This window comes from Lepidochelys olivacea, assembly GCF_965140295.1.
Source record: "Lepidochelys olivacea isolate rLepOli2 genome assembly, chromosome: 7".
Classification (NCBI taxonomy): domain Eukaryota; kingdom Metazoa; phylum Chordata; order Testudines; family Cheloniidae; genus Lepidochelys; species Lepidochelys olivacea.
Window position 1 is genome coordinate 73251624 of NC_140417.1, and position 26917 is coordinate 73278540.

Below are 26917 nucleotides of genomic sequence, written 5' to 3' on the forward strand. Positions count from 1 at the left end.
AAGGGGCATCTGGGTAGGGTGACCCACAACAGGGCACTGTGTTAATGCACTATTGAGACTGCACTGTTAAGCACTCAAGTTAGGAAGTATGATAGGTAATGTCAACTCTGACCTTACTATGCTCTGGGATACAGTCTTTAATTAGAATATTATACCAATTCTTTGCACGTCTACAGGAATGATTTCAGTTTTTAGAAACATGAATTAATTAATTTAGCCTTACAACACCCATATTAAGAAACTAGTTGTTACTATCACCACTTCACAGACAGGTGAACTGAGGCACAGAGAAATTAAGTGACTTGTCCAAAGTCACACAAGCAGTCTGTGGCACAGTCAAGAATAGAAGACAGATCTCCTGTTCTGTGCCTTATTCAACAAGACCATCATTCCTCCAACTATGATTGCTGGTTATTTTAGATACATGTTTATAGTGTTGTAGAATACACTATTCATAAACACAAGGAGGCTCAGATTCTGACTGGGACTCTTTGAGAGCTACAGTAATAGACATATTAATTAATAATTTTATAGTGTCTTATTTCATAAATAGTACAGAATGTGATCATATAGATAAACACTATATCATAATGCCTATATGCAAAAGGACAGAGTTAAGGCTATGTGTTGACCCTTACATTTCATATTTCTTTACTTGTAGATGCTTAACTATGAACCCTAATGTTGCATGAACAAAGAGCATTTATGAACCTTTAGTTCAATTCTCTGGAAGACTCCCCATCTCTCTTTCCTCCATTTTGAATGACTTCTAATCACAGATGTTCTCAGTCTTGGATATATCATTCTATTCTTTCAATATTTCATGCCTAGAGCTGCGCAAACAGCTTCATTGAACTCTCAAATGATTAATCTTGTTTTGAATTGTTTGGTAAGCAAAAAGTGTAAACTGTGATCCAATCAAACCTTTGTTCCCTTCAGCAGCCACGGAGCCCAGTTGATCTCACGTATCACACAACATTCACACAAAAAGCATCAGCTCAAAACACAGATTAGCTGAAGAAAATGAGGAGACAGTGGGCTTCACTGGGGATGCGGGAGCATTCCTATCAAACTGAAAAAAAACATGTTGAGTGTGTCTTTCAATAGGCTGAAGTTGCACCTAATATGAGTTCTTATACTAAAATATAATCAGCTGCTGACAGAAGTTGAAAAGAAATACATGCTTGCAAATGAGCAGAAATTACAACTGGGTCAGCAGAAATAACATGTATGGTTTATATCAGCCACTGAACTTGTCTGCGCATGCAAGAGTTCTTAGCTGCATGCATTATCCCTGACCCAGAAAGACTACCCTTACAGATGAGAGAACAGCTTGGCAATGACGGTTTTATAATGTAGCCACTTGCTCTCTGGGAGCTGAAATGAAATCAAACTAATTTCACATGGGCCACTGCAGTAGCCATCAGATTCTAACACTACCCACCTTAACTGGAGCTAGAGACCTAGCTCTGTGTCCCATTGACAGTCTCCCAAACCAGCCAGTCCCCCAGTGCTAAGGCTATTCTAAGATGGTTTTTAAAAAGTAACAAACTAACTTTATTTTAACAATATATTTACTGTAACATACCTGACCTCAACATACATGGAATCCTAGTTTACATCAGTAAGATTTTTTATACCATATTTGAGATCTCTGCTTTAATGATTCAAGACATTCATGCTCCCACCGTAATTCCCTCCCAATACATGCTTAAAGAGGACTCATTTCAGCTACTGAACTCATTGACAATTTCCCTCTGCATGAACCACACGTGATCTGGCATGCATCTACTGCAGTCCTCCTAGCCCAACATGAGAGAGACTGAACTCCCTCACAACCTCTGGATATACATCTGACCCCCAGTCACCTTACTCTAAGACATGCATCATCATTCCCATCCCAACTGTCCAAGTCTCCCAGAATCCCTGAACAAGCACCCTAAGCTGACCTCCAACTGTCACTTTCTTTCCAGTATCACCTTGGACAAATACCATGACCACCTCTGAGGTGTAAAACTCTCTCAGTCCTGCCAGAAATACTACCCCAACAACATTTCCATTCCTAGCTGCCACTAACCATACACCATACTCCCAGACAAGAGATCTAGCCAACTTGACCCACAGCTCTGAGAAATCTCCAGCACACTTGGAAATGGGATAGGACCCACATCCCAGCTCTTTGAAAAACCCCTAGCAAACACCAGAAATAATTCTACATCCAACCTACTCCCTTACCTATAGAATGTTCAGTTTTAAGGTGACATGTACCTAGAAACTAAATGTCTGTGCTTTGGCAATAACACTCTGAAGGGCTAAAACAGAAAATACAAGTTGAACTGACACTCCAGCAACTATATTAAAGATATCTTTATGACTTTTTTTAAACTAACAATATTTTAAAGAATTGATAATATGTATTTAACCTTCCCCCTCCCCCTTCTTACATATTTACCAGATAGAAACACCTTTGGTAAGATAAGTGACTACTTAGGAGGTTTTTAAATTGACATTTGCCAGACATGGAGTATAGTTAATTACTGAGTTATCAAAATGTGATCTCTTGAAACTACAGCTTGCCCATTAATGAGCAAGCTCTGGAGCTGTGCAGGTCTGTCACATCCATGCAGATGCTCCTGGGAGTCAGTGTGTCACGTAGAAGCCTTGGAGAAGATCCAGTACATGAAGAGATGAACAGTTTACAAGGTCACTCAGGCTGCTTTGGAGGCTAAAAATTCTCTGACAATTTCCTCTCAGGGAAATACAGAACAAAACACTCCCTACTGGGCTGGCAAAGTGGGAGACAGTTCTAAACAAAAGAATGGAACATTCTTCTTTTCCATGAAAATTCATAGTGATATTCCGTATTTCCCCTCCAATAACCTTCTGTCCCACAGAATTACATTCTCACCTGGTGAGCCCCATAATATTCTAGTATGAGAAGAGGCAGACATTTCCATCATCTGTCTGGATGAAGCAAATGGACATACACTTTGACACCTCTTCCTTTCCCTCAGTGCCCTCTGTACTCTTCAGAAAAAAATATATAAAGGGGAACAGCTCCCTGCAGGATACATTTTAATATTTCTTCTTTCCCTGCCCAAATACCCATAAGGCACTGACTTGACTCAAAAATGGCCAAGCAGGTTCCTTTCAAATAATTAATAAATAAATAAAAGCCAAACATTTCGCCCCAAGTGGATATCTTCTATGTTAGTTTCAACATGTCAGCAGCTGCTGCAGGGAAGACACAAATCTCCTGAGCTCAGAATTTGGAATGCACAGTATTTATAAGAAATGTTTGAAGTTGACATGTACACTCTGTTATTGATTTGGGATCTGAAATGGTTTGTCTTGTTTCTTATTTTATGTCATTGGGTGTTTACGTGTGAAATTAGTCCTCACAGTGTAGGTAGGATTGACAATAGGGACTGCACTTCCCTGTTTATCCAATCAATAGGAATAAAGTCTGGGCAATGGTAGTCCAAATTTCCTCCACACTGCTCTGCCAATGCACTACATAGAATCATAGAAGTGTAGGACTTGGAAGGGACCTCAGTAGGTCATCTAGTTCAGTGCCCTGCACTCAAGGCAGGACTAAATAATAACTAGACCATTCCTGACAGGTGTTTGTCTAACCCATTCTTAAAAACCTCCAGTGATGGAGATTCCACAACTTTGCTAGGCAATTTGTTCCAGTGCTTAACCACACTGACAGTTAGAAAGCTTTCCTAATGTCCAATTTAAACCTCACTTGCCACAATTTAAGCCCATTGTTTCTTGTCCTATCCTCAGAGATTAACTGGAACAATTTTTCACTCTCCTCCTTGTAACAACCTTTTATGTACTTGAAAACTGTTATCATGTCCCCTCTGCATATCAGACCTGGAGGAATAACCTCTCATATCTAGGGATAGGAAGATACACAATTGCAGCCATTCATAGTCTCTGGCCACCCTACAGAGACTGCAAACACAGTTGCTAACTAGACAGCATATGCTAGCGGTGGTGATGGTTTTTAGACATCTATATCCTAGGAGATGGACTTAGTCCATGAAACCTGAGCTATCCACTTTCCTCATCATTCACTGTTCGTCTTTACATTAAGTTATCCTCTATTTTTTGGTGTGACGTTTATTAACTGACCTGACAAGAAGGCACAGCTACCAATAAAGCTTGTAAAATGCCCTAATGTCATCTAGTCTAGCCAAGTCAACACATTGTCAGTTTTAGTCAATTTTTAGCTGAGCTGAGCCATATGATAATGGGGTTTTTCCTCAAGTGCTTTGGGAAATGACTCTATATTTTGGGAAGCTTTGATAGGCTCAGCTACCTATGCCTAGAAGAGAACAGAATAAAAAAAAATCAAAAATGCTCCAGGTGCTCGGAGAGGATTAGACCGGATAACGATTTATGTTTATGTGATTTATGTTAGAGTCAAATAACAAGAAGCACTAAAGAGATAATGTGTTACATACCTTCTGATGGGCAATTACAGGCCTGGGAGAGTCAACTTTAGGTGTAGCTGTTGGAACTGGAGCTGGGCGTTTAGATCTGGGGATCAAAACATTCCAAAAAAAGATTAATAGTCAGAACAACCTCACCTCCTATTTTTTTAGATCCTTTCAAACACCTTTTATATCGCACTGAAAAATTATCCTTTATCCAGAGTGAAAGCCATATGTAGAAAGCCATATCTAGCCTCTTGTCAAACACCAACCTTCTGTCTCCATCAATAGGCAAGATCTTCCCTTCTGCTTTTAGGGTAGGATTGCCAATTTTGGTTAGAATCATAGAATATCAGGGTTGGAAGGGACGTCAGGAGGTCATCTAGTCCAACCCCCTGCTCAAAGCAGGACCAATCCCCAATATTTGCCCCAGATCCCTAAATGGCCCCCTCAAGGATTGAACTCACAACCCTGGGTTTAGGAGGCCAATGCTCAAACCACTGAGCTATCCCTGGACATAAAAATTGATCTTTAATGAAAGTTTAATTCCTGGAGACTCCAGGACAATGTTGGAGGGTTGGCAACCCTACTTTAGAGAGATCTTGGAAATCTGAATTAAACTTATAATTTTTAGCAATGCTGACAGGCCAAAATATTCAAAAGTGTCATGAGAGATGATTTTGGGAAGCTTCAATTTTTGGGTGCCTAGACCTAGATATATGGAGCCTGATTGTCTCGGTGCTGAGCACCCACAATTCTAGTTGAAGTCAGCCTAAGCTGGAAGTGCTCAGCACTTCTGATAATCAGGTCCACTGTGTCTTAAGATGCACATTCTAAACTTGAGGCATCTCAAAATCATAGGACACTTTTGTAAATTTTGACCTTCAGCATTATGTACGTGAACAGATTTTTGTTACTGACAGTTTAAATTAATGTAGTGCTTCTTCATACAATGCACAGTCAACTCTTTGCCTGAACTTGCTGTGAAGGCCAAGACTATAACAAGGTTCAAAAAAGAACTAGATAAATTCTTGGAGGATAGGTCCATCAATGACTATTAGCCAAGATAGGCAAGGATGATGTCCCTAGCCTCTGTTTGCCAGAAGCTGGGAATGGGCGACAGGGGATGGATCACTTGATGATTACCTGTTCTGTTCATTCCCTCTAAAGCACATGGCATTGGCCACTTCAGAGGACAGGACACTGGGCTAGATGGACCATTTGTCTGACCCAGTATGGCTGTTCTTATGCCATATTACAAATCCTCCTCTCTTCCTCAGAGAGAGACTGTGGGCTTCATTTTGGACAGTGCACAGTTCACACAAGAATTAAGGACCATCACAACCACACCACCTTCTGCTCCATCTGCAAGACACATTTTTTTGACCTGCCTTCTCTAACATAAACACAGAGCACCGTACATTTAAAAACAAAGCCCTACCAAAATAAAACTCCGCACTGCACACACACACACATTCTCCCCCTAAAGAGAGCATAGGAGAGAAAATGAACCACATTCAACAGATATTAATTATGCCACTTAATTAATTGCTGGAAGGTGTTCAGAAGCTATGTAGAAAGGGGTGGTATAAGAACCTAGATAGGATAGAATAGAACAGCTCAGTGAAATCTTCTGCTCAATGAACAGTTGGTGGTCAAAAAATATAACAGAAAATTCTGGAGTGTGCCAAAGATGGAATAAAAAATAATACTGTACTGCCATTATACAGATCAGCATTATGTCCTCACGTGGAGTACTATGTGCTCCCTTATCCACTGAGTATCTTATCTGGTGCCCATGTGTGAACTATGAATGTTTGTTTCAGACTTAGTGAGCAGTGCAAACATTTTATGTCAATTGCAGAGATACAGCAAGCAGTCATAAACCACACACACATCCCTTTGAGGCTCCTCTGGAAAACATGTGTACTGTAGCAAAGGGATTCACTGGTTAAACTGCGCCATCACTTTCACCATTTATTCTCTTTTAGTTGCCACCTTACCATAATGGATGTCATTAACATGATCTATCATCTGTTCCACACATTACTGAAATGCTTCATTTGTCATTCATAATGCTGCCCAGCTGAGGCTTTTCTTTCACATTAACTTTGCACAAGCTTTCAAGGCACCAGCACCACATTAAAATAAAAAAGGCATCTAGATAACTGTGCACTCAACAACTACAGCTCTGACGTTTATCAAAGAACACAAATACTTGCTGGATTTAGCATAGTTGGAGCTGGACAGGTGGGATAGAAGAGGTGAAGTCCCTCAATGTAAACGAAAACTCATGCATTCACAGAGGGCCATTGTCCTTCAGAGAATGTCTAAATTCAGAGGTACTTTCTTCCTCAAACCCCTCATTGGATAGTCAAGTCCTAGTAATTACGTTCGTGACTTGTTCTATTTTTTAAAGTGAATAAATTGCCATTGTACACTTGTGTGTTGAAGATGTGGGGGAAATTATTGTTGACCTGACCCTATCCCATTCTGCATCAAGATCTATGCACTATATGCAACATAGGCAAGAGCGGTAACGCAAGAGGCCTACAGGCCTGCATCCTGTAAGACTTAGCTTAAGCTAAGAGCATTTGCGTATGCTGGGCTGTGGCATTTGACCCAGATAACGGACTAGGCCAACCTCTAGCTAGAAAAGAGCCAAAGGGCCTAAAGTCCCTAGCTGTCCATAATATGCACCCCCCCCCAACCCTGCAAAAGTCCCTTGACAAAACGCTGCCATGAGCAAACCGCAGATCTTGATAATAACGAAGTGCATCAGCACAGTGCTAATCATGAAACTGTTTTATTTTATCTCCTTATAAGGCTTTATTAACAATGCTTGAGTGATAAAAAAATAAGGAAATGTATCATTTGGCTTGGATTTGAAAACCTATATAAGGCTGGTATTATAGGGGCAGGACAGAGAGAGACTAGGGTGGCACCTGTGTGTGACCATCTCTATCTCCTTCTCCCGGCATGCTTGTATTCAATAAAAGACCTCAGGCTGTTTGAAAAAAACAGATGGTGTGACTCATTTTCCACAGTCAAGTCTAAAGTCTACTCCATCAATGGCAACATTATTTTATTCATAGTATTTCTTCTTACTTGTTCTATCACAGAATCACACAGAAAGAACGGGTCACATGTTTACAGTTTTTCTCTCCATGAGATGCACTAAAAACATGAGTTCAGTAGCTCTGGATCATTTATCCTTTGCTTTCACTTCTGCCATCAGGTTCAAGTGGGGGCCACAGACAGATCATAGAGAGATCAGTGTAGAAGGTGAAAGACTAAGTTATATTTTTGAAAAAAGTCTTTTTGGATTCCCAGATCAGTCAGGGTGATGTCATCTGCACAAGGAGGGATGCCAGTTTTGGTTGGACGTGTTCCTGGAGGTTTCATCACATGACATTAATCTTTAATTATTGGAGACTCCAGGACAATCATGGAGGGTTGGCAACCCTATGCACAAGGCCCTCAAAAGGGATCTGGGCAGCACAGTTGGACAAGGTGGCCTCCACATCTCCTATGTATAATTCATCTTAAACCAAAATTCCTCCTCCCTTTCATTTATAAATCCTGAGATAAGGATCCCAGGTTTCCATTGCAACTGCCATTGATGACATTGCAAACAACTAACAGAAAAGCGTAGGTATTCTGGAAAAATGAATGCATTAAGAAATACTTGATGTGAAAGAACAATCTTATTCCCATCACCTAACAGGTCTTGTCCATCTCTACTGTCAAATGACTCCTCCTTTGCTTTAGGTAAGTTTGGAGTCTGCTTCAACTAATGCAAGGTGAACATCTTGCACTTAAGGCTTATCTGGAAAGTGAGGGAGGAACTGAACTGAGAATATTTAAAACAATTTCTATATGTCTTATGGCTCCCACGGGAGTGACACCAAGAGTCACTCTCGCCACCCCCATATTATGCTTTGTTTGCACTTTTCCACCTTTGCTTCCTCCAGGCCCTGCATTGCAGAAACAATTCTTTCTTTATGAAGGGAGGTGAATGGGAATTTCCCGAATAGCTCACTGGTGCCATCCTTACACTGGACTAAGGAGTAACTAGAGTGACATGAGGTGTTCTCTCCAGTAACCATAAGTGAACAGCGCTTTTAGTCCTTGCTGGCTCACAGAATAAAATGCTGGCCTCAATAATCAAACGTAAGTCTCTCATGCAGTGATACAGAACAATAACCGTAGTGCCACTCAATGCTTTCAAATATAAATGCATTTGTAATTTTGAAGTCTATACTTACATTCCATTAAATATTTGGGATCCCAGGGGTATATTATTTGTTCATTACAACTGTGCATGGAACAGAAGTCCAGTTTTGCAAATGACTGTGAAATTTTGAAATCTGGCTTTGTTCCAAAATTGGAGTGAAAACCAAAAATTCTGAAATTCTCCATGAAGGAAAATCCCCCAAACAAACTCTTTCAGGTCAACTGAAAAGATTCATGTTGACAAAATCATTTTGTTTCATTTTAGACTTTTTTATTTGTTTGTTTTGTATTATAATTAAAGCTAGTTGAATAAGTTATTTTTTTAATTTGCTGGCAGTTGTGAAAAAACTATTGGTTTAGGCTGAACTGAATCTGAATGATTTTTTTTTTAAATTTTCAGTGAATTGAAAAAGTCAACAAAACATCAATTTTGGGTCACACAAAATGTTTCATTCAACATGAGAGATTTTGCTTCTGAGCATTTTTAAAGACTAGATTCACAAAACAGCCAGAGAAGGAGCAGGAAGAGGTGGTTGACTTCCTTATAATCTTTAGCCCAATGGTTTGGGCAGTCACCTGTAAGCTGGGAGACCTAAATTCAAGTCCTGCCACCACATCCCAAGTGGGCCAAGGTTATAAGTGAGGCACCACCACCTGCTCTTGCTGCCATTTTGTGAATGGTGTCTTATCCCCTTGTAAATCTAACCCAAACAAGGATGGGGCTTTTTGGCTTAAACTACTCTGAAAATTTGTGTCAAATTCACAAATAGTTTTCCATTGACTGAAACTGCCTTTTTGGCAAATTAACTTCTTGTCCAAACATTTTTTGTCCAGCTCTAATTATAATACACATTTTAAAAAAAATCTAAATTAAAAATTATTTCAAAATGAAAAATCAAAACATGACATTGTTGGAATCCCGCCCCCCCCCAGTTGTCTTACCAAACCAAATTCAGGCAAAATCAACTCAACTTCACAAAATGTTTTGATTTGGCTGGAATGGCATATTCCAGAATACGGTTCCACCAAAGTTTCCCTGACCAGCTTTATTGCCTAATATGTTGCAAAGGAAGGAGGGAAAGTTAAAAAATATTTGCAGTTTTTTGTTTATCTTTTGTCTAAAGTCTGTAACTGTGTGTGTAAATGTAAAGTCACACTCTTTTAACTGAGAACCACCAACCGCTGGGGTAAAGTTTAGTGCACTGGATGTCAGCTGCTGCAGGGGTAAAGTTTAGTGCACTGGATGTCAGCTGCTGCAGCTCAGCTACTAAACAGTATTAAATATTCACCTTCAAGACAATGCTGAAATCCATACTTTTATGAATAAAGGACTCCATGGGAACCAAATGTATTAACAAAAACTACCCACATAAGAACGGGTTGCAAGATAGGGCTATAATATGTCCGTATAATGTGTGTCCTTTTTAAGGGGAGGAAGATACTGTATATGCAGAGTGATGACAATCTAACAGCGAGTAGCTCTTTTCCATTACTATGTACCATGATCCCTGCTGACCTTTAAAAGGAAATGGTCCTTGTATATTTCATAATTTTGACAATGTTTGCATTGCTTTTTCTTTGTTAACCTTTTGGAAGGCTGAAATTGAAACGGGTTTTCTTACGGAAGGTTTTTTCCTTGACTCCACTGTGTGTGAGCACTATCTTATAAAGTGTTGGGGAATCTTTCAGCATAAGTAGGAGGTATTTATTATAACTTACATTTCCTTAGTGCTTGAGATATTAAGAGGATAGGCACTATAGAAATACTTCAGCTTAGAAAGCATTTTACAAATCACTGATACCGCACCACTGAAATGCAACCACTGGCAGGCTGCAAAATAGTGGAGGGAGCAGAACTGGACTTCTGACATTCTTTGCTTTGAAACAAACATATCAATGGCTTTATTTGTGAAAAAACAAGAGAAAGAAGAGGGACAGGTCAAATTTTAGGCCTGTTGATCCCTACTGTCCATTTTATAAATGTTAAAACCAATAATCGGTCAGTAGAGCCTTAAAGTGAACTAAGAGTTATATACTTACTGTGCCAAAAATAGAAACTTTGTCTTTTTTTAAAGATTTACTATAAAGTTTAAGTATTATGCTAGTGACACTATTGTCCAAGTTCTCAAGTACTGTATGGAGTTTTAGTTAAAAAAGCTCCACTGACTTTAAGAGGGATCATAAAGGCAAATCCTTCCATATCTCTTTGAATATTTCACAATAGATTATATATTATTTCATACATAAGTGAGGTAAATTTTGAGCTGGGCCAAGAGTACCAGTTTGTGGGTATCACCTATGCCTGCAATAAAAATACAAAACTCAAGACTTGCACTAACAATTTGCATCTGCAGCTCATTGCGAATGCAAACATTGGCATTTGGGTAGATAACTATTTGATTTGTAAATTATTTGTCTGTATTATGCTATATTTGGCTGGATTACAAATCAGGCAGTTATCCTTCTAAGTGTTAATGTTTGCACCCACATGATATATGGGCACAAATTTTTCATGCATAAACTGTGTCCGCAAAAGAGAGGCCAGCCAAATACAACTGTATAAAAATGGACACATTTTGGAATGTCTTTTCTCTGTCTTATTTCAGAAACAAGAGGGAATGCTGGGGGATCCAAGAACATCCCGCATGATGGGAGGAGATGTTATGGGAAAAAGGTAAATGGGAAGCTGTAGGGAGCTTGGGAAAGCCTGAGAGGAGAGGAACTGCTGGGGTAAATGTGGGAGATTTTTGAGTGATGATATGGATCAGGAAATACTGAAGCAGCCTCCCCACTACTCTGCTCTTGTTCCCATTAGGCTTTCTATTCCTTTTCCCAAACAGCCCATTGCCTTGTGTGTCCCTCTTTAACTATTTCCCTCTCTTCTGCTACTTATGCATCCCTCATCCTCTCTTTTGTCTCTATCTTACTGACCCCTTCTTTTGTTTGCCATCTCTATTCCTCCTATATGGCCTCATCCTTCTTGGCAGCCAGATCCTGGCGCAACCAACTGTAGCTGCTGCCTCTTCCTCCTCCTAGCTCCTGTGTGCTGGCTTGGATCAGCAGGCCTAGCAACAGGAGCTGAGGATGAGAGACAGCTTAACTACCTGAAATCCCTCCACCACAGCAACACCCAGTGGCCACAAGAAGAAACTGGAGGGGAATCTCTGCATGACAGCCCAGAAGGGCTGGGGGGAGACATGCAAAAGCTGACAAATGCCAAAGGGTATCATACAAGATACACTACACTTGGTATCCCTAGTCAAGAAGCTCCTGAAAGGCCTATCTTCCAGCTCCACGGTTTCCTTTCTTGCTCTCTTCTTATTCCTTTCTGTGCCCTATTTTATTCCCAAACTATTTCCAAACACTTCCTCTCCTTGCCTCCATTGGAAATGAAAGTAACTCCTGAAAAGACAGCCTCATCCCAGTAACATTTCCAACAGTTAAAAAATCATGTTCATTTTTTTCATTTTAGAACTTTAGGGACAGATCCTCAACTGGTGTAAATTGGCATATGTGAACTGACTTCACTAAAGCTATGTGAACTTACACCAGTTCTACATCTAATTTTCCCAAAAGAATTACGTAGATCACATTAGGTCTGGGATGAGCTACCTTTAACATTCAATCACCAACTAGACTGTCACTTGATACATGTATTTATTTACTACAGTGTTACAAAACCTGGTGGCTTCACTATATTATCATACAAACCCCTTCTGCTTTGGTTCTCATTGCTTTGCTTTGCATCTAACCACCATGTTTTATCCAGTTCCTAAGACAAAAGGATACGTCAACCATACATCAGTCCAGGTTTACTTGAAACATTGGCCTAAGATTGGACATCTTCATGAATCTGATCTGAAGTTCAACTTTTAACTTAAATCCAAATTAGGAGAGTTTCATTAGGCTTCTGGTTTTATTACAGAAGTTTTACATGGCTTTTCTGATTACCTATGTTAATTTAATTTGAAGAGAGTGGTATTTAGAAATGAATTACATTTAACTACATTAAAAATGTCTGTCTTTGGGAGTGGGAATAGGGAATCTTTCTTCCCTTTGCACCCTCCCACAAATAGACATTTCCTTACACCATTACTGATCAGAGGACAATGACATTTACCTCAATCCTTCCTTTAAAATACTGGCAGAAACATTAAGATGAATAAAACTCTGCTGCCTTCAGCACAATGCTGCAAGAATTTAGGGAGACATAAACATAAAATGGAGACTATTACTCTCGCAATGGGTAATGAACTAGCTAGGATGTATTTGAATGCTGTGCAGAACTCTGGTCACACTGCTATAGAAGAGGTTATCGTAGAAATTAAGGTGGGACAGCAAAGGGCAACCACAATAATATAAGCAGTCTAGGCTCTCAGAGCCTGATCCTGCATGCCCTCCAAACACACAGTCTCCACTGAAATCTTTGGTAGCTCAGCGTACAGGGGGCTTGCAGAACTGGGCCCCAAATTATTAAAAAAGATTAGAGAAATTACTTCTACATTCATTATTTAGGATTATAAATGGATATTAAGAAGGAATCCAATTAAAGTATACAGGGTATGGAAAGATGTTCAGTTGGGGTAGTGCCGTATGCAACAACAATGGAACAAAAATTGTGAGCTATGGAAGGGTCACAGTTTAATGTAGGGGGAAAATATTAATCTCAGCCGTGCACCCCCACCACAGTGATAACAGCTAATAGAAGGAGTAATTTAAATCATAAGCCCTTTTTGTCAGGGTCATCTTTTTGCTCAGTGTTTGTACAGAGCCTAGAACAGGGTTTGTACAGGGTCCTAGTCTATACCGGGCACTACTGTAATACAAACAAATAATCATAATGTGTGAAGAAACAGATGTAATAAGTAGGAGTGAGGATTTATAAGTATTTCAGAGAAATCATAGGGATGAGAAGCAGAAAGATCTCCCCAGTTTCCTAGTATAGAAAAATCCCCAGCAGGCACAAAACCAGTACAGCTGGCTCCTACACAGTTTCTCCTGAAAGTCCTGGCACAAGCGAGCAATTCCTCACTGGCAAATAGCCTCTTGGGGCCAAAGCCACCAGAGATAGATTATAGCAACCCCCATTCTGATCTAAAGTAAGCTGGGCCTGGCCTCCAGAATCATGGCGTTACAACCAAACCTTAAAAGCATCTAGCCTATTTCAAAAAGGTAACATAAGGCACAAGAAAATGTAAGATCCAACTGACAGCTTTCTATGCACACACAGAAGCTATAATGCTGCGGTTCCAAAGGAATTTCTAATCACTGGCTAACAAAGATGGAATCCATTTGTCCCTGTACCTCTGTTTGTATCTCATTAACTGCAGGAGCAGTGGTTAGGGTGCTCCCAGCATCTCAACAACCAATTGAATTATTCAATATCCTGTGGCTTTTAACACATAATATTTATTTAGCTGATTTCATTCTAATTTCTACTTGGAATGTGGACATTTCAATGTACTCTGGAGGCTTTTAGAGCATTTATCCTTGGTGTATGTGGGGCAAAAAAAGTTCACTAATGTGGATAATTATGTTATAGCTGCACTTCAGTTAATCCAGGGCCTTTGAATTCTTTCTCTGCTTCCAAAATAGAAAACATGTCAGAATGAGATCTTCATTCATTCCTTTCTTCATCAATTCTTCTAAATGTTCAAACAAGGGTAACTATTGTGTATTCCTCTGACAAAGCCAAACACAGACTGGTATTATTCTACCAAAAGAATAATTAACTATTTTCATGGTGAATTTTTAGTACTCTTGAAAGACAGAGATAAAGAGTGGCAGCTAAAGTCGTCATCATGAACACAGTCATTGTGTAAACGATGCACCTCCATCTTACTTTGCAACACTCCCTCCTGTTCCAACCCTTAGCTGCTCTTTGCAGAGACTGCACTAACTTGAAACCAGCAGCCCACTTTTCACTCATGCTCTATTTCAACTTCTATCCCCACAGGTGCAATACTAATAATTATCTGTGCTGATTCTCCCAAACACTCAGCTGTCATGGATTTCAATGTGGGTGCAAGAGTGTAACTGACAATCAGATTTGGCTCATTGTCTATAACGCTTGCTGTATCCTACAAGTCAACCAGCTCTTGATCTAAACTACTATAGATGTCTGATACCTTATTTTTACATATTATTCACCTAGCTGGGTGGGAGGAATCTTACAGAGAGTTTTACTGAAATACCAGTTAAAAAACTGTGTCTGGATCAATACTCTCTGCCATTCTTCTTCTTTTTTAAACCAGTAGCATTTAACTCCATTTATTCCGGCTTATTATGCTGGCAAGTACCTAGGCTCCTATTTTCATTTAAATAATGCACCATTTCATCCCGCATACTGATTATGTTACTTTTTTTTTTACTGGATCAGAAGTCAAATATATCATTCTGTAATTACTTTACACCATTCTGGAATTTTAAGAGAAACCTCATCTGATTCAAATGACACTGCACAGGTTTTGCTGAATAACTGAAAAAAAGCAGACAAGTATTTTCTCACCATTATTAAATATCCACTCCTGTTGTGGCTACGTTATCATCATTGGGGTGGACTGCAATAGGCTCCTCCTGTTAGTTAGCACCAGACGTGCAATTTGCACTTAACAGTCAATTTTGTGAGCTAATGAGTACCAATCAATGAGAAAAGGCTCAATCTTCAAAACATTGTGGCCATCTCATCTATAATAGCATTATAGGTAACATTAGCTTCCTTGCTTCAGAATGTAATCAATAACTATGTGTCTGAAAGATTATAACACTGTCATGTTAATTGAGTATGTTGTGTCAGCCCATCAACTCAAATGAGATGTACCAGTAATCCCATCATGACCTTTTCATGCTGAATGCAATGCAATGCTGTGGAACAACTCACCTGCAGATTAACTTTAAACCCATCCAGGGAATATTCTTCACAATTTAATTTTACTTCTAAAATGACATTTTGAAAAAAAAAAACCCCAAAACAATCAAAAAGTGATGTGCATGCTGAGAACTGTTCTAATACCTAAGTGGGATCTTCTGTGCAATGAAGATTTCATTGCCCTTTAAAGCCATCACAGTTATCCATGATTTCCTGGCTCTTCTCTGAAACTAATAAGCACATGTTCTATGCAGTATAAGTAAATACCAGTCCATTCAGATAGTAACTGAATTAAACTGCGCATCTAAGGAAAATAAATATTCATTGCTGTGATCAGCATTGACATTTTATTTATTTTTCCATGGAAAAAGTGTCCATTTATTTTAACTGATGAACTTCGCTATCCCAAAAGGATAACACAAAACACTGCCTTGGCTATAATCTGCCACGTAACAATGAAATATGTTATCCTCTCAATGTGGTCTAATTCAGAGACAGTTGGATGTATAATTGGATTGAATATTGGGGGGGGGGGGAATCCAAGTGGGGAAAGGGCATCTTTGCTGCTTGTGAGAAACTGGCAAGGTTCATGAAAATTCTTTATCTGTTAGCATAGTCTGGGGGCTAGATGTGCTCTTTGAGCTTTCAAAACAGCGCAACAGCAGACACTCAGAAGAAACTTGGTAGCACCACAGGCAAACAGCTCTCCAAAGCTCTAGAGTCAATTGTCAGTCTGTTCTCTAGCTAAGAAGAATAAAGTATACAGAGTGGACTGATTTATATTAAAGTGATTTTAATAAAATTTAATCATGATTTAAATCATTGATTTTAACTGTAATTTGCTTTTGTACTTTTTATTTTTTCCTAAAGCAAAGTTGGTAACTATTAATACATGTTGACTGCAACTTGTTGGGGTTCCCCTGAGACCTCTTATACTTGGTTACCCAAGAATTCAGTACAACCCCAGTCTTGTCACTCAGTTTCCTTTATCTGGCATACAGCAAAGTGCTGAATTGATCAGACCCAAGCCTAAGGGGTTAGCATACCACGTATCCAAAATTATACAGCAAACCTCTTTCTTTATAGACATTTACATTTAGTATACATTGCATGATACATTTTGCTCTGTCCATTCACAGTCCATGTACAATTTACTCTTAACCTCATTTTTACATTCATTACTTATCTTATCCATTGTTACCTTGCCCATTGTCAAAGGTTCTCTGGGTGTTCCCCCTTATCTTAGCTGTACAGACATTCTGTTTTCAGCCTGCTGATATATTTATCTCTCTAATCTTTCTCCCAAGAAATGAGGCCTCAGCCATGTCCAATTTCTCATGTCAAGCCAAGCCCGCATTCCACTGCTTTTCTTTTTCTTTTAATATTAGCATTTGTTTTATTTGCATCATATTTTTGTTTTTTATGCTTTGGTTTTTGAGTTAACTACTTTGGAACATATTCCCAAGACCACAGTAGTTGTAATTATTTGAACAGCTATTAATATTAGGCTAAAAGTATGAACCAGGTGGTGCAAGCTTCCTTTATTTAGTATAGCCTACCAACGTGTAATTTACATTATAAGCTTGTTCTGCCTATAAAACATTCTTTAGTAATTTTAACTTTGCTTTTATTTTAGTGACATTATAAATATGGTACAAAATATGAATTTTTTTCTATTTATTACCACAGGAAATGTAGGTGTGAAACGGAACATAGGCGAATTAAAATAACATTCCCTAGATCCATACTAGAAGTGGTTCTCTTCAGCCACCACACAACTCTTGTTATTACTAGCATAGGAAGTTTTTATTTTACCAGAATTCCAGCATTTTAACCATACTGTGCAATTTGGAGAATGTTCCCCCAGAGTGAACTCACAAGCCAGCAACTTTGTCTGTAAGACATTACTCCTGCACATGTAAGTGTCCTCCAGCTGCCAACAGCAGATTTATTAAACTAAGGAAGTATTATCTGTAGTTAGTGAATTTAACAGATTTTTTCTGGTCATCATGTCTTTCAAGATTTTAGAACTAGTAGATCTCATCCTCTCAGATGTAGTGTTTATTCATAGATTGAAAGAGGAAAACAAGCTTTCTTGCTTTTTCAACTCTGGATTGGTTTCTTAAGTTGAATAAACTAGTCAGTGAATTTAACTAGTTGAATAAACTGAAATGAAGAAAATATTCTCCCTTCACCTGCAAAAGAGGCTCCATAACAGATCAATGGAAAATTCTTTCATACACAGTCTATATTTTCCTCAGTGTTTGATCAGTCCAGTTCTTAATTATTTCAGTGAAGTAATTCCACTGAGAGACCATCACATGGGAGATCTAATACCTATAACAGTTCACTCATTTTCCCCTCAATATTCAGCCAAAGTTTCCTTAATTTTATTAACTTGTTGATGGCCATAATTTTGGTGTTTAAATACAAGTTTCTACGGAACTCTGAGGTGGACAGCTCTAGAGAAGGCAACTTTTTCTTTTTTTAAAATATTTGTATTTAATTTTTCTTATGTATCATATAAATTATATCTTCTATGGCATATTTCTATATAAAAACAAAATTATATTAATACCTAGGAGGATTTAAATAAAACTCTTAAGAACTACAATAGACTGTAAAGACTACAATGATCAATGTATCATTACAAGCGATATTCTATCAAATTTAGGATGAAATATGGGCATCATCACTTTATGAATGTCTATGAATATCTTATGAACTGGTAAATAATATGTTCTGATAGGATACATGCCCATTCCAGTCTGACATTAAAGTTACAGATTCTTTCATCCAAAGATTCAGAGACCCTCTACATCCTTGCCAGAAACCTAAAGATCCTCCTATTTCCCCTTTCATTTAGGAACTATCATCTTGCTGGGCATGGATTACTGGAAGAGGCTCCCCTACCAGTGGCAAAGGATGCGCTGTGGTGTGACATGAGGTACTTCCCCACTTGCCATGTCTGAATTTACTGCAGCATTCTCAGTATGGGTAGCAAGGTCTTGGTTTTGGGAATCACACCCACATTCCAGAACAGTGCAATGATTCCAGGGATCCAGCTTCCTTAGTGTGAAGATTGTGGTGGGCAGTCAGAGGGCAGTGAGAACCAGGAAAAGATGAGGACAGAGTTCTGTCACTGATGAACATGTAGAACTCTGAGCTTCTATTTTTAATCCATGGATGGGCTCCCAAGAGATGGGTTCTGATTGCTGAACAAATTTCTTGATGTTCAGGTTCAGTTCAATAGATTTAATATGTCAGATTAGAGTGGATTCATATTTCTGTTGATACAGCCCTATCATTAATCTGTTTTGTTGAAGAAGAAGCACAGCCTACTTGAAGAATACAGGAGTGGAGGGCAGAAGCTCTCAAGTACGAACATCATTTTTGATAGTCACTCCCTCTGTGGCCTTGAGCAAACTGACATCTCTCACAGCAGAGCTGTGGCCTGCCTTCCAATACTTCTCCATGAGAAATATGCCCTTCAACTAATCTGCCTCTGCTCTCCCCTCCTTAAATGGGGAGAATACTACTTACTTCACACCTCTATGAGAGAACTATGAGGATTAAAGTTTATGATGCACTAGGACAATGAGAAGTGCTAACTTTTATCATTACTTTTATTATTTTTGAATATATTTTTATTATATTGAATATATATTGAATATATTCAAATTCATGTCCCAAAAAGGCTCTTCGACTTCAGGGTAGCCACAAAAATGGAATCCTGGCATGGAGCAAAGCTTGGTTCCTGAGTGCGCCTTGCCATATGACTAGCTAAAGGTGAACCGGCTGGAATTATGTATGGATCTCTAACATAATTTTTTTTCTATTAAAACCTCATAATCAGGTATACAGCAGAATCAGCTCACTGATCTGAAGGGCTTATAGGCCTTTCATGTACTTTCCACAGTCTCTTAAAGACAGAACGAATTAATTTTTTTTCCAGATCTCTTAATATTCCATTACAATACACAGATGCCAGTGTGGGACGATAAACTATGGGATAGCAGAGGAGACTTTCATGGCTTACACAAGAAAAAAACTGCGAGAAGTATTAGCTCTGTGGTTGTAAACAATTCATTCTTCAAGTAGGGAAAAGCAATTTACCAGATTCTGTAGATAAACTGTATATTCAGTTGCTTGGCCACACTTTGGTTCATTATGAAATATATTCAAGAGACCAAATAACCAATGTCAGTCAGGGTTATTGTGATAAGCTAATAATGATATTAGTACAGAAGAAAGGTTATATATGATAGAAGCAGTCTCGTGCAGCGTTTATATACTCACACATTTAAGCTGGTGTTATTTATATAATGATTTTACAGGTTACACGTCTCTTTACACATCACTAAAATCCAACTCATCAGTTTGTCCCAGTTCCCTAGCTTGCTGTTCTGTTCCTTCCTTAACTCTTTTTTAGATACTAACATTCCAGGGACTGGTCCATGGTGGTATTTCCCAGCTTATACTAAGACATAGAACAATCATATGTCTTGTCCTCTTCCTTTGGGACATTCCAGCACAGGCCTGTGAGAGTAACTCCCTTTCTATTGCTACAGTAAAATAGTCATCTGTCTGGATCTTGACAGCTTCCCTATTTGCTCAAGCAAAAACTTCAGTGAATGCCAGAGGTTATCGGATACTTAGCTGAAGTGCGCAGGGTTATATAAAAATCAGAGGCCAGTTTAGACTATATCAGTGCTATAATATTTGTGCTTAATGCATACTAATATATGTGGTGTGCCAGCATATATTAGTCAAGACCCTCACTGTCAAAAATGTGTACGTTATTTCCAGTCTGAATCTGTCTAGATTCAATTTAACAGCTGGTCACAGCACTGGAAAATGGAGCATGCATCAGTATGTACACTGCAATGAAACTGTTTTATCACCTTTGCTCAACTCCAGCAACACTTGTTGGAGATCAGGAGGCGGACATTTTACGAAGTGTTCTGAGAACTTGTGTGAGCAGAATAAGGTGCTCTCATGTTACTGCACTTTCCAGAACTAAACCTGAGCATTTGGTGAATCCTTCCCAAAGACAGTGACCTGATTCCTTGTGAGAAGACCCAAGTCCTTGTTTAGTGCTTAGATAGATAATACTGCACTTTCATGCAATGCATTTATTGGGAGTTGGAAAAGAAACCAATTTGTATTGAATGTAAATAGATTTTTCCCATGTTTATGTTTTTCATCTATATTTTGCACACAGCAGTGCAATAAGCTTGTGGCTCTATGTCAGTGAAGCTGTCAGGCACCATCATGTACTTTAAATGCCTGATTGTAAAATTGTGGGGCTTTTTTTTAAAATAATTTGTTAGAACCTGATAATTACTTTCAATACTATACTAATGACAATTAAACACAAGTAAACCACAAGGATACCAAAATTGAAGCAGTAACATTTTCCTTTTACTAGTGCTCTCGGGACTTTACAGTCCCATTACAACATTCCATGCCACTGCCTATTCGAATTAGCACTGAACTTCAGTTCTGTGTGTTCAGCCCAGTGCAGGTGTGTGAGAAACGCATTCATCTAATCATATTTATTTTACAAAAATTAAGTACTAAGCCATTTGCCTCAATAATAACCTGCAGCACTGAGTTCCACTGGTTAATTATACACTATGTAAAAAGCTATTTCTCCTCCCCCCCCACACACACATACTCCTCTGTATCACAAGAGAAAGTAGAGTTCAATTGCTAGGCAAAATCTTTTGCCTTCTGAATTAGAGGAAAGTTGGGGCATGGCTGGACTCTATTTTGGAAGGTCCCCACACATATCTCGTCCCCCCTATGACCAAGTCCTTCCACCTCTACATGCCCTGCCTCCATGCAACCCTCTTAGACTTTGGTAACATAATTTGCATTTGTGTTTGTGAGCTCCATGGCAGACTAAAGAGAATGGGGAGCCAGAAAATGAAGCTGAGGCCTAACTTTCCGTGCAGGGAATGGGGGAAGGAAAATTAGGGAACTCAATGTTCCTGTACCAATCAGAAAGGCCATGGACAGGTGGCACTCTGGCTGGCAGGACGGGCATGCTGCATGTGGTGTGAGGCCCTGGAAGAGGTCACATTACAGCTTGCAGAGTTCTATCCCTCAGTGGTCAGGGGTGGGAAACAGCCAAGAGGAGGCAAATAGCATTTTTCCCCTTATGAAGAGAAAAGTTGAGTGAATCGATTTTTTTCCCCCCATGGAAATTCTGCAACACTGTTAATATCATTTGTGCCCACTGATCTCACTGTATAGGAGTGCCGGGGGGAAAGTGCGTATGTAGGACAATGGTGTCTCTATAAGCAGTGTTGAAGGTCCATGAAGTAAACCTCATCGAGCCCTGCTAGGATGCAGGAATACAGGGCAAGGAGACTATGGATGAAAATCATCAGAGGCCTCCCCAAGAAAACAATGGTCCAACTTTTTCCCAATAACATCACAAATCCCTATGAAATATGATGATAATTAGGTATGCCATAGTTTTATTGGAGTTTTGTGTTCCTGCTTTGTTTTGTTATCTCATTGCTCCAGATACATTGACCTTGCCTCTTACAGTAAGTATCTGGTCATGAGAAATGCAGAACAGAAAGACTGGAAATACCAATATTCTTCAGAGATTATTGGGATATCTGTGGAAGCACATGAATATCCACTTGAATGATGCAAATGGGGCTTTGATCAGGGTCGGCACAACAAGTACCTTATTACAGTATTTATGATAACTGAACACTCAACAACTTGGATTAATCTAACCTGAAGAAAATCTTTCATTTATGTGTATTTAGACCAAAGGAACTCAGATTCACCTTGGTATAGGCAGGCAATCTAAAAGGAGAAGAGGAGTGCGCTGTGTGAGGCTTGATGTTTGCAGTTTGATTTGATGTCCCACACAACTGTTTCCAGAATGCACAATTTTCGTAGATAATCAAATAAAAAACAACCACTTGCCCACACTAAAAAACCACCAGGCCTGTAAGTGTGGTAATAAAAGTAAGCGGCGGCATACTCCATCTGAGGTGCCATGTTATAAACAATGCTCATGAAACCTTCAGGGCCAAGATCTATAAAAGAAAATGTCACTGCTCTTGGAGCCAAGAGCCATTTAAAAAAAATTGTCTGGGAGTGAAAATGTCTAGATTTCATATCTCGTTGCTTAAAAATGAGATTCCTCTCTTCTCTGGCATTGTAGATAGAGGAAGTGAGCAAGCTAGCTCCATTTGATCAACAGTGCTTGAAGAGCAAAACAAAACTATTAATTTCCTGACATAGTTTGGGAATTTCACTACCAAAGATCATTCTCTATAGAGCAGTGTTGCTACCATGCACTACTGTCCCAAATAATCTCAATCTAGGGACAGGGCTTTTCCATCCAAAGCCCTAAAAGGCACTAGCCCCACCATATTCTCATTCCATATGCAGATACTCCCTTCCCCTACATTTACTGTAATACAGGGCAACAGAAAAATAAACTATTTAAGTAATAATTTTTAAAAAGAAATTTCCCAAGATTTCTCACCTTTAATGTACCTATCAGATTTTTTTATGCATCCCCATTTCCACCTTTCTTTAAAGTCTTGGGAGAAAACCGGATTTCCATTTCAAATCCACAGTACTAAGATTTTCCATGCTAGCCTCACTCCAAACAAGCCATGGCTAGAAGAGGGTTATGTGGAGGTATAGTCCCCAGACGTTTCAATTAACACAGGTTATTTTGCTGGCTACTAGGTCCGAGGGGGTTTCTGCTCTCTCCCTTTTGGTTCTTGGTTTGGTTGGAAACTCTCTTTGCCTTCTCTCCTGCTCAGAGAGACTTCCCCCCTTTCTCCCCTAGGTCAGTATCTCTTTTCCTTCTCCCTTAAATAAGGGCACTGGGCAATTACTTAGGCTGTGAGAATCACTTTTGGGGATATAGGATTTGCCACCGCATATCACATCAAGTCATGTATCCTAGGCATTGTTGATGCATCAGAGGAATACAGAGATCCTCTGCCATGTAGCTGGCCAGTGATGCGGCATAGCTGAAAAGGTGTGGATTCCTTTATGAACCTGGCAGTGTAAGTGCCCATCACAAAAATGTATAGTCACAAAGAGACCACAGTCACTTCCAGGAAAGAATGTGGATTGAAGGCATTTGGGCCTTTAAACAGATTTGAAGAAAAGCAAAGCAAGTTCAGTCCATCTGCATTGAAAGTAGAGTCATATAATAGCCTTCAAGTAAAAGTGATTGAGCATCAGCACCACACTTCACTGAAAGCCATTGTGACCACCCTCTTTCCATACCCCACTCTCTCTCTAGCCCACTTATTAAAAGCCACAGCTTGATGAGGGCGGTGGGAGTACATCTTGTGAAAGCAACTCTCAGAATCCAAACAGTACTGTCAAGGCTCCTCCCCCACTCTGAACTCTAGGGTACAGATGTGGGGACCTGCATGAAAACCTCCTACGCTTACTTTTACCAGCTTAGGTTAAAACTTCCCCAAGGTACAAATTAGTTTTATCTTTTGTCCTTGGAATATCCACTGCCACCACCAAACTCTAACTGGGTTTACTGGGAAACGTAGTTTGGTCATGTCTTTCCCCCCAAAATCCTCCCAACCCTTGCACCCCACTTCCTGGGAAAGGTTTGGTAAAAATCCTCACCAATTTGCATAGGTGACCACAGACCCAAACCCTTGGATCTGAGAACAATGAAAAAGCATTCAGTTCTCTTACAAGAAGACTTTTAATAGAAATAGAAGTAAATAGAAGTAAAGGAATCACCCCTGTAAAATCAGGATGGTAGATACCTTACAGGATAATTAGATTCAAAACATAGAGAATCCCTCTAGGCAAAACCTTAAGTTACAAAAAGATACACAGACAGAAATAGTTATTCTATTCAGCACAATTCTTTTCTCAGCCATTTAAAGAAATCATAATCTAACACATACCTAGCTAGATTACTTACTAAAAGTTCTAAGACTCCATTCCTGTTCTATCCCCGGCAAAAGCAGCATACCAACAGACACAGACCCTTTGTTTCTCTCCCTCCTCCCAGCTTTTGAAAGTATCTTGTCTGGTCATTTTGGTCAGGTGCCAGCGAGGTTACCTTTAGCTTCTTAACCCTTTAAGGTGAGAGGATTTTTCCTCTGGCCAGGAGGGATTTTAAAGGGGTTTACCCTTCCCTTTATATTTATGACAAGTACTTTCTGTGAATTTGGATAATACTGTTTGCAGGATCAGTGGAATGATGGATGGTAGAAACCAAACATTACACTGTCCAACAGCTGTGGAAATCTGATGGGAGAGTTTAGTAGCTAACTCTTAATCTGCTTTGTTTATCCAAACTTTAAAATCCTGATTAAGATCGGAGGGGGAAAGAATTTAATGAAATTCTTATGATCATTCAGTCGGTTTAAAACTGTAAGATTTTTCTTGAGCCCTAAAGGAGTGTGCTAATGGAGTGCAGTTATCTTCAGTGATTGCCAATAGGAAAGGATAATGCTGGAACAGTCACTTGACCCCTGCTATTTCAGCATTTACCAATACCAGAATCCACCACCTGGCAGATTAGTTCCTTCTCTTCTTCGAGAAGATGGGACAAAGCAACCATCCGTTTCTGTAGTGAAAGGAAAAGGAGGACTTGTGGCACCTTAGAGACTAACCAATTTATTTGAGCATAAGCTTTCGTGAGCTACAGCTACACGAAAGCTACAGCTGTAGCTCACGAAAGCTCATGCTCAAATAAATTGGTTAGTCTCTAAGGTGCCACAAGTCCTCCTTTTCTTTTTGCGAATACAGACTAACACGGCTGTTACTCTGAAACCTGTAGTGAAAGGGTAGCTTGTAGGGAAGGAAGTGAAATACAATCAAATTATTCTTCCACTCACCTGTGCAATTAATCCAAACTTGTAAGATTTGTTCAAAAGGAGTAATTTTTTGGTAGGTGACTAAATATCACAAGTTTTTCATCACCATTAATCATATTAGAGAGAGGTAGAGTAGATTCGTACTTGAGCAAGTAAGTTTTCCACGGTGATTTCTGAAGACTGAATTAACCTTATTAACCTCGGTTATCCATGTGCTCAACCTTCAACCTTGTAAGAAATGCAGGAACTTTCAGAAAATGACCAGGCAGATTAAGGGAGCAGGAATACATATGTAAGTCTTGAAAGACTCCATAGTCAATGGGATGAGGGTCGCTTAAATCCTGGATTGTGCCGAGTGAAATCTTGGTTAGTGTATCTGACTCCAACTTCATAGAATCATAGGACAGGAAGGGATCTCAAGAGGTCTTCTAATCAGGTCCCCTATACTCAAGGCAGGACTAAGTATTACCTGACAGGTGTTTGTCTAATTTGCTCTTAAAATTCTCCAATTACAAAGATTCCACCATCTCCCTAGGCAATTTAGTCCAGTGCTTACTTACCCTGACAGTTAGGAATTTTTTCCTAATGTCCAACCTAAATCTCCTGTGCTGCAATTTAAGTCCATTGCTTCTTGTCCTATCCTCAGTGGTTTAGGAGAACATTTTTTCTCCCTCCTCCTTGCAACAACCTTTTATGTATTTGAAAACTGTTATCATGTTCCCCCTCAGTCTTCTCTTCTCCAAACTAAATAAACCCAATTTTTTCAATCTTCCCTCAGAGGTCATGTTTAATTATTTTTGTTGCTCTTCTCTGGACTTTCTCCAATTTGTGCGCTTCTTTCCTGAAATGTAGCACCCAGAGCGAGGATACAATGCTCCAGTTGAGGCCTAATCAGTGTGGAGGAAAGTGGAAGAATTACCTCTTGTGTCTTGCTTACAACACTCCTGCTAATACATCCCAGAATAAAGTTCGCTTTTTTTTTAAAAAGTAAGTGTTACACTGTTGACTCATACTTAGCTTGTGATCCACTATGACCCCCAGATGCCTTTCCACAGTATTACTTCCTGGACAGTCATTTCCCATTTTGTATGTGTGCAACTGATTGTTCCTTCCTAAGTGGAGGACTTTGCCCTAGTTTTTATTGAATGTCATTCTATTTACTTCAGACCATTTCTCCAGTTTGTCCAGATCATTTTGAATTTTAATCCTATGCTCCAAAGCACTTGCAACCCCTTCCCACTTGGTATCATCCACAAACTTTATAAGTGTACTCTCTATACCATTATCTAAAAAACTGATGAAGATACTGAACAGAACTGGACCCAAAACGATCCTTGGGGGACCCCCAATCGATATGCCCTTCCAGTTTGACTGTGAACCATTGATAACTACTCTTTAGGAATGGTTTTCCAACCAGTTATGCACGCACCTTATAGTAGCTCCATCTAGGCTGTAGTTCCCTAGTTTGTTTATGAGAAGGTCATGTGAGACAATATCAAAAGCCTTACTAAAGGCAA

General features: G+C 39.3%; 1 protein-coding gene across 1 annotated transcript in view; it reads right to left on the bottom strand.

Annotated features, from left to right (window-relative positions):
• Positions 1-26917, bottom strand: part of LDB3 (LIM domain binding 3) — a 184815-nt gene that overhangs the window by 94458 nt on the left and 63440 nt on the right. Inside the window, exon 4 of the mRNA XM_084635588.1 lies at positions 4476-4551. Within this exon, the coding sequence (XP_084491714.1) occupies positions 4476-4551 (76 nt within the window). The remainder of the gene's footprint in view (positions 1-4475; positions 4552-26917) is intronic.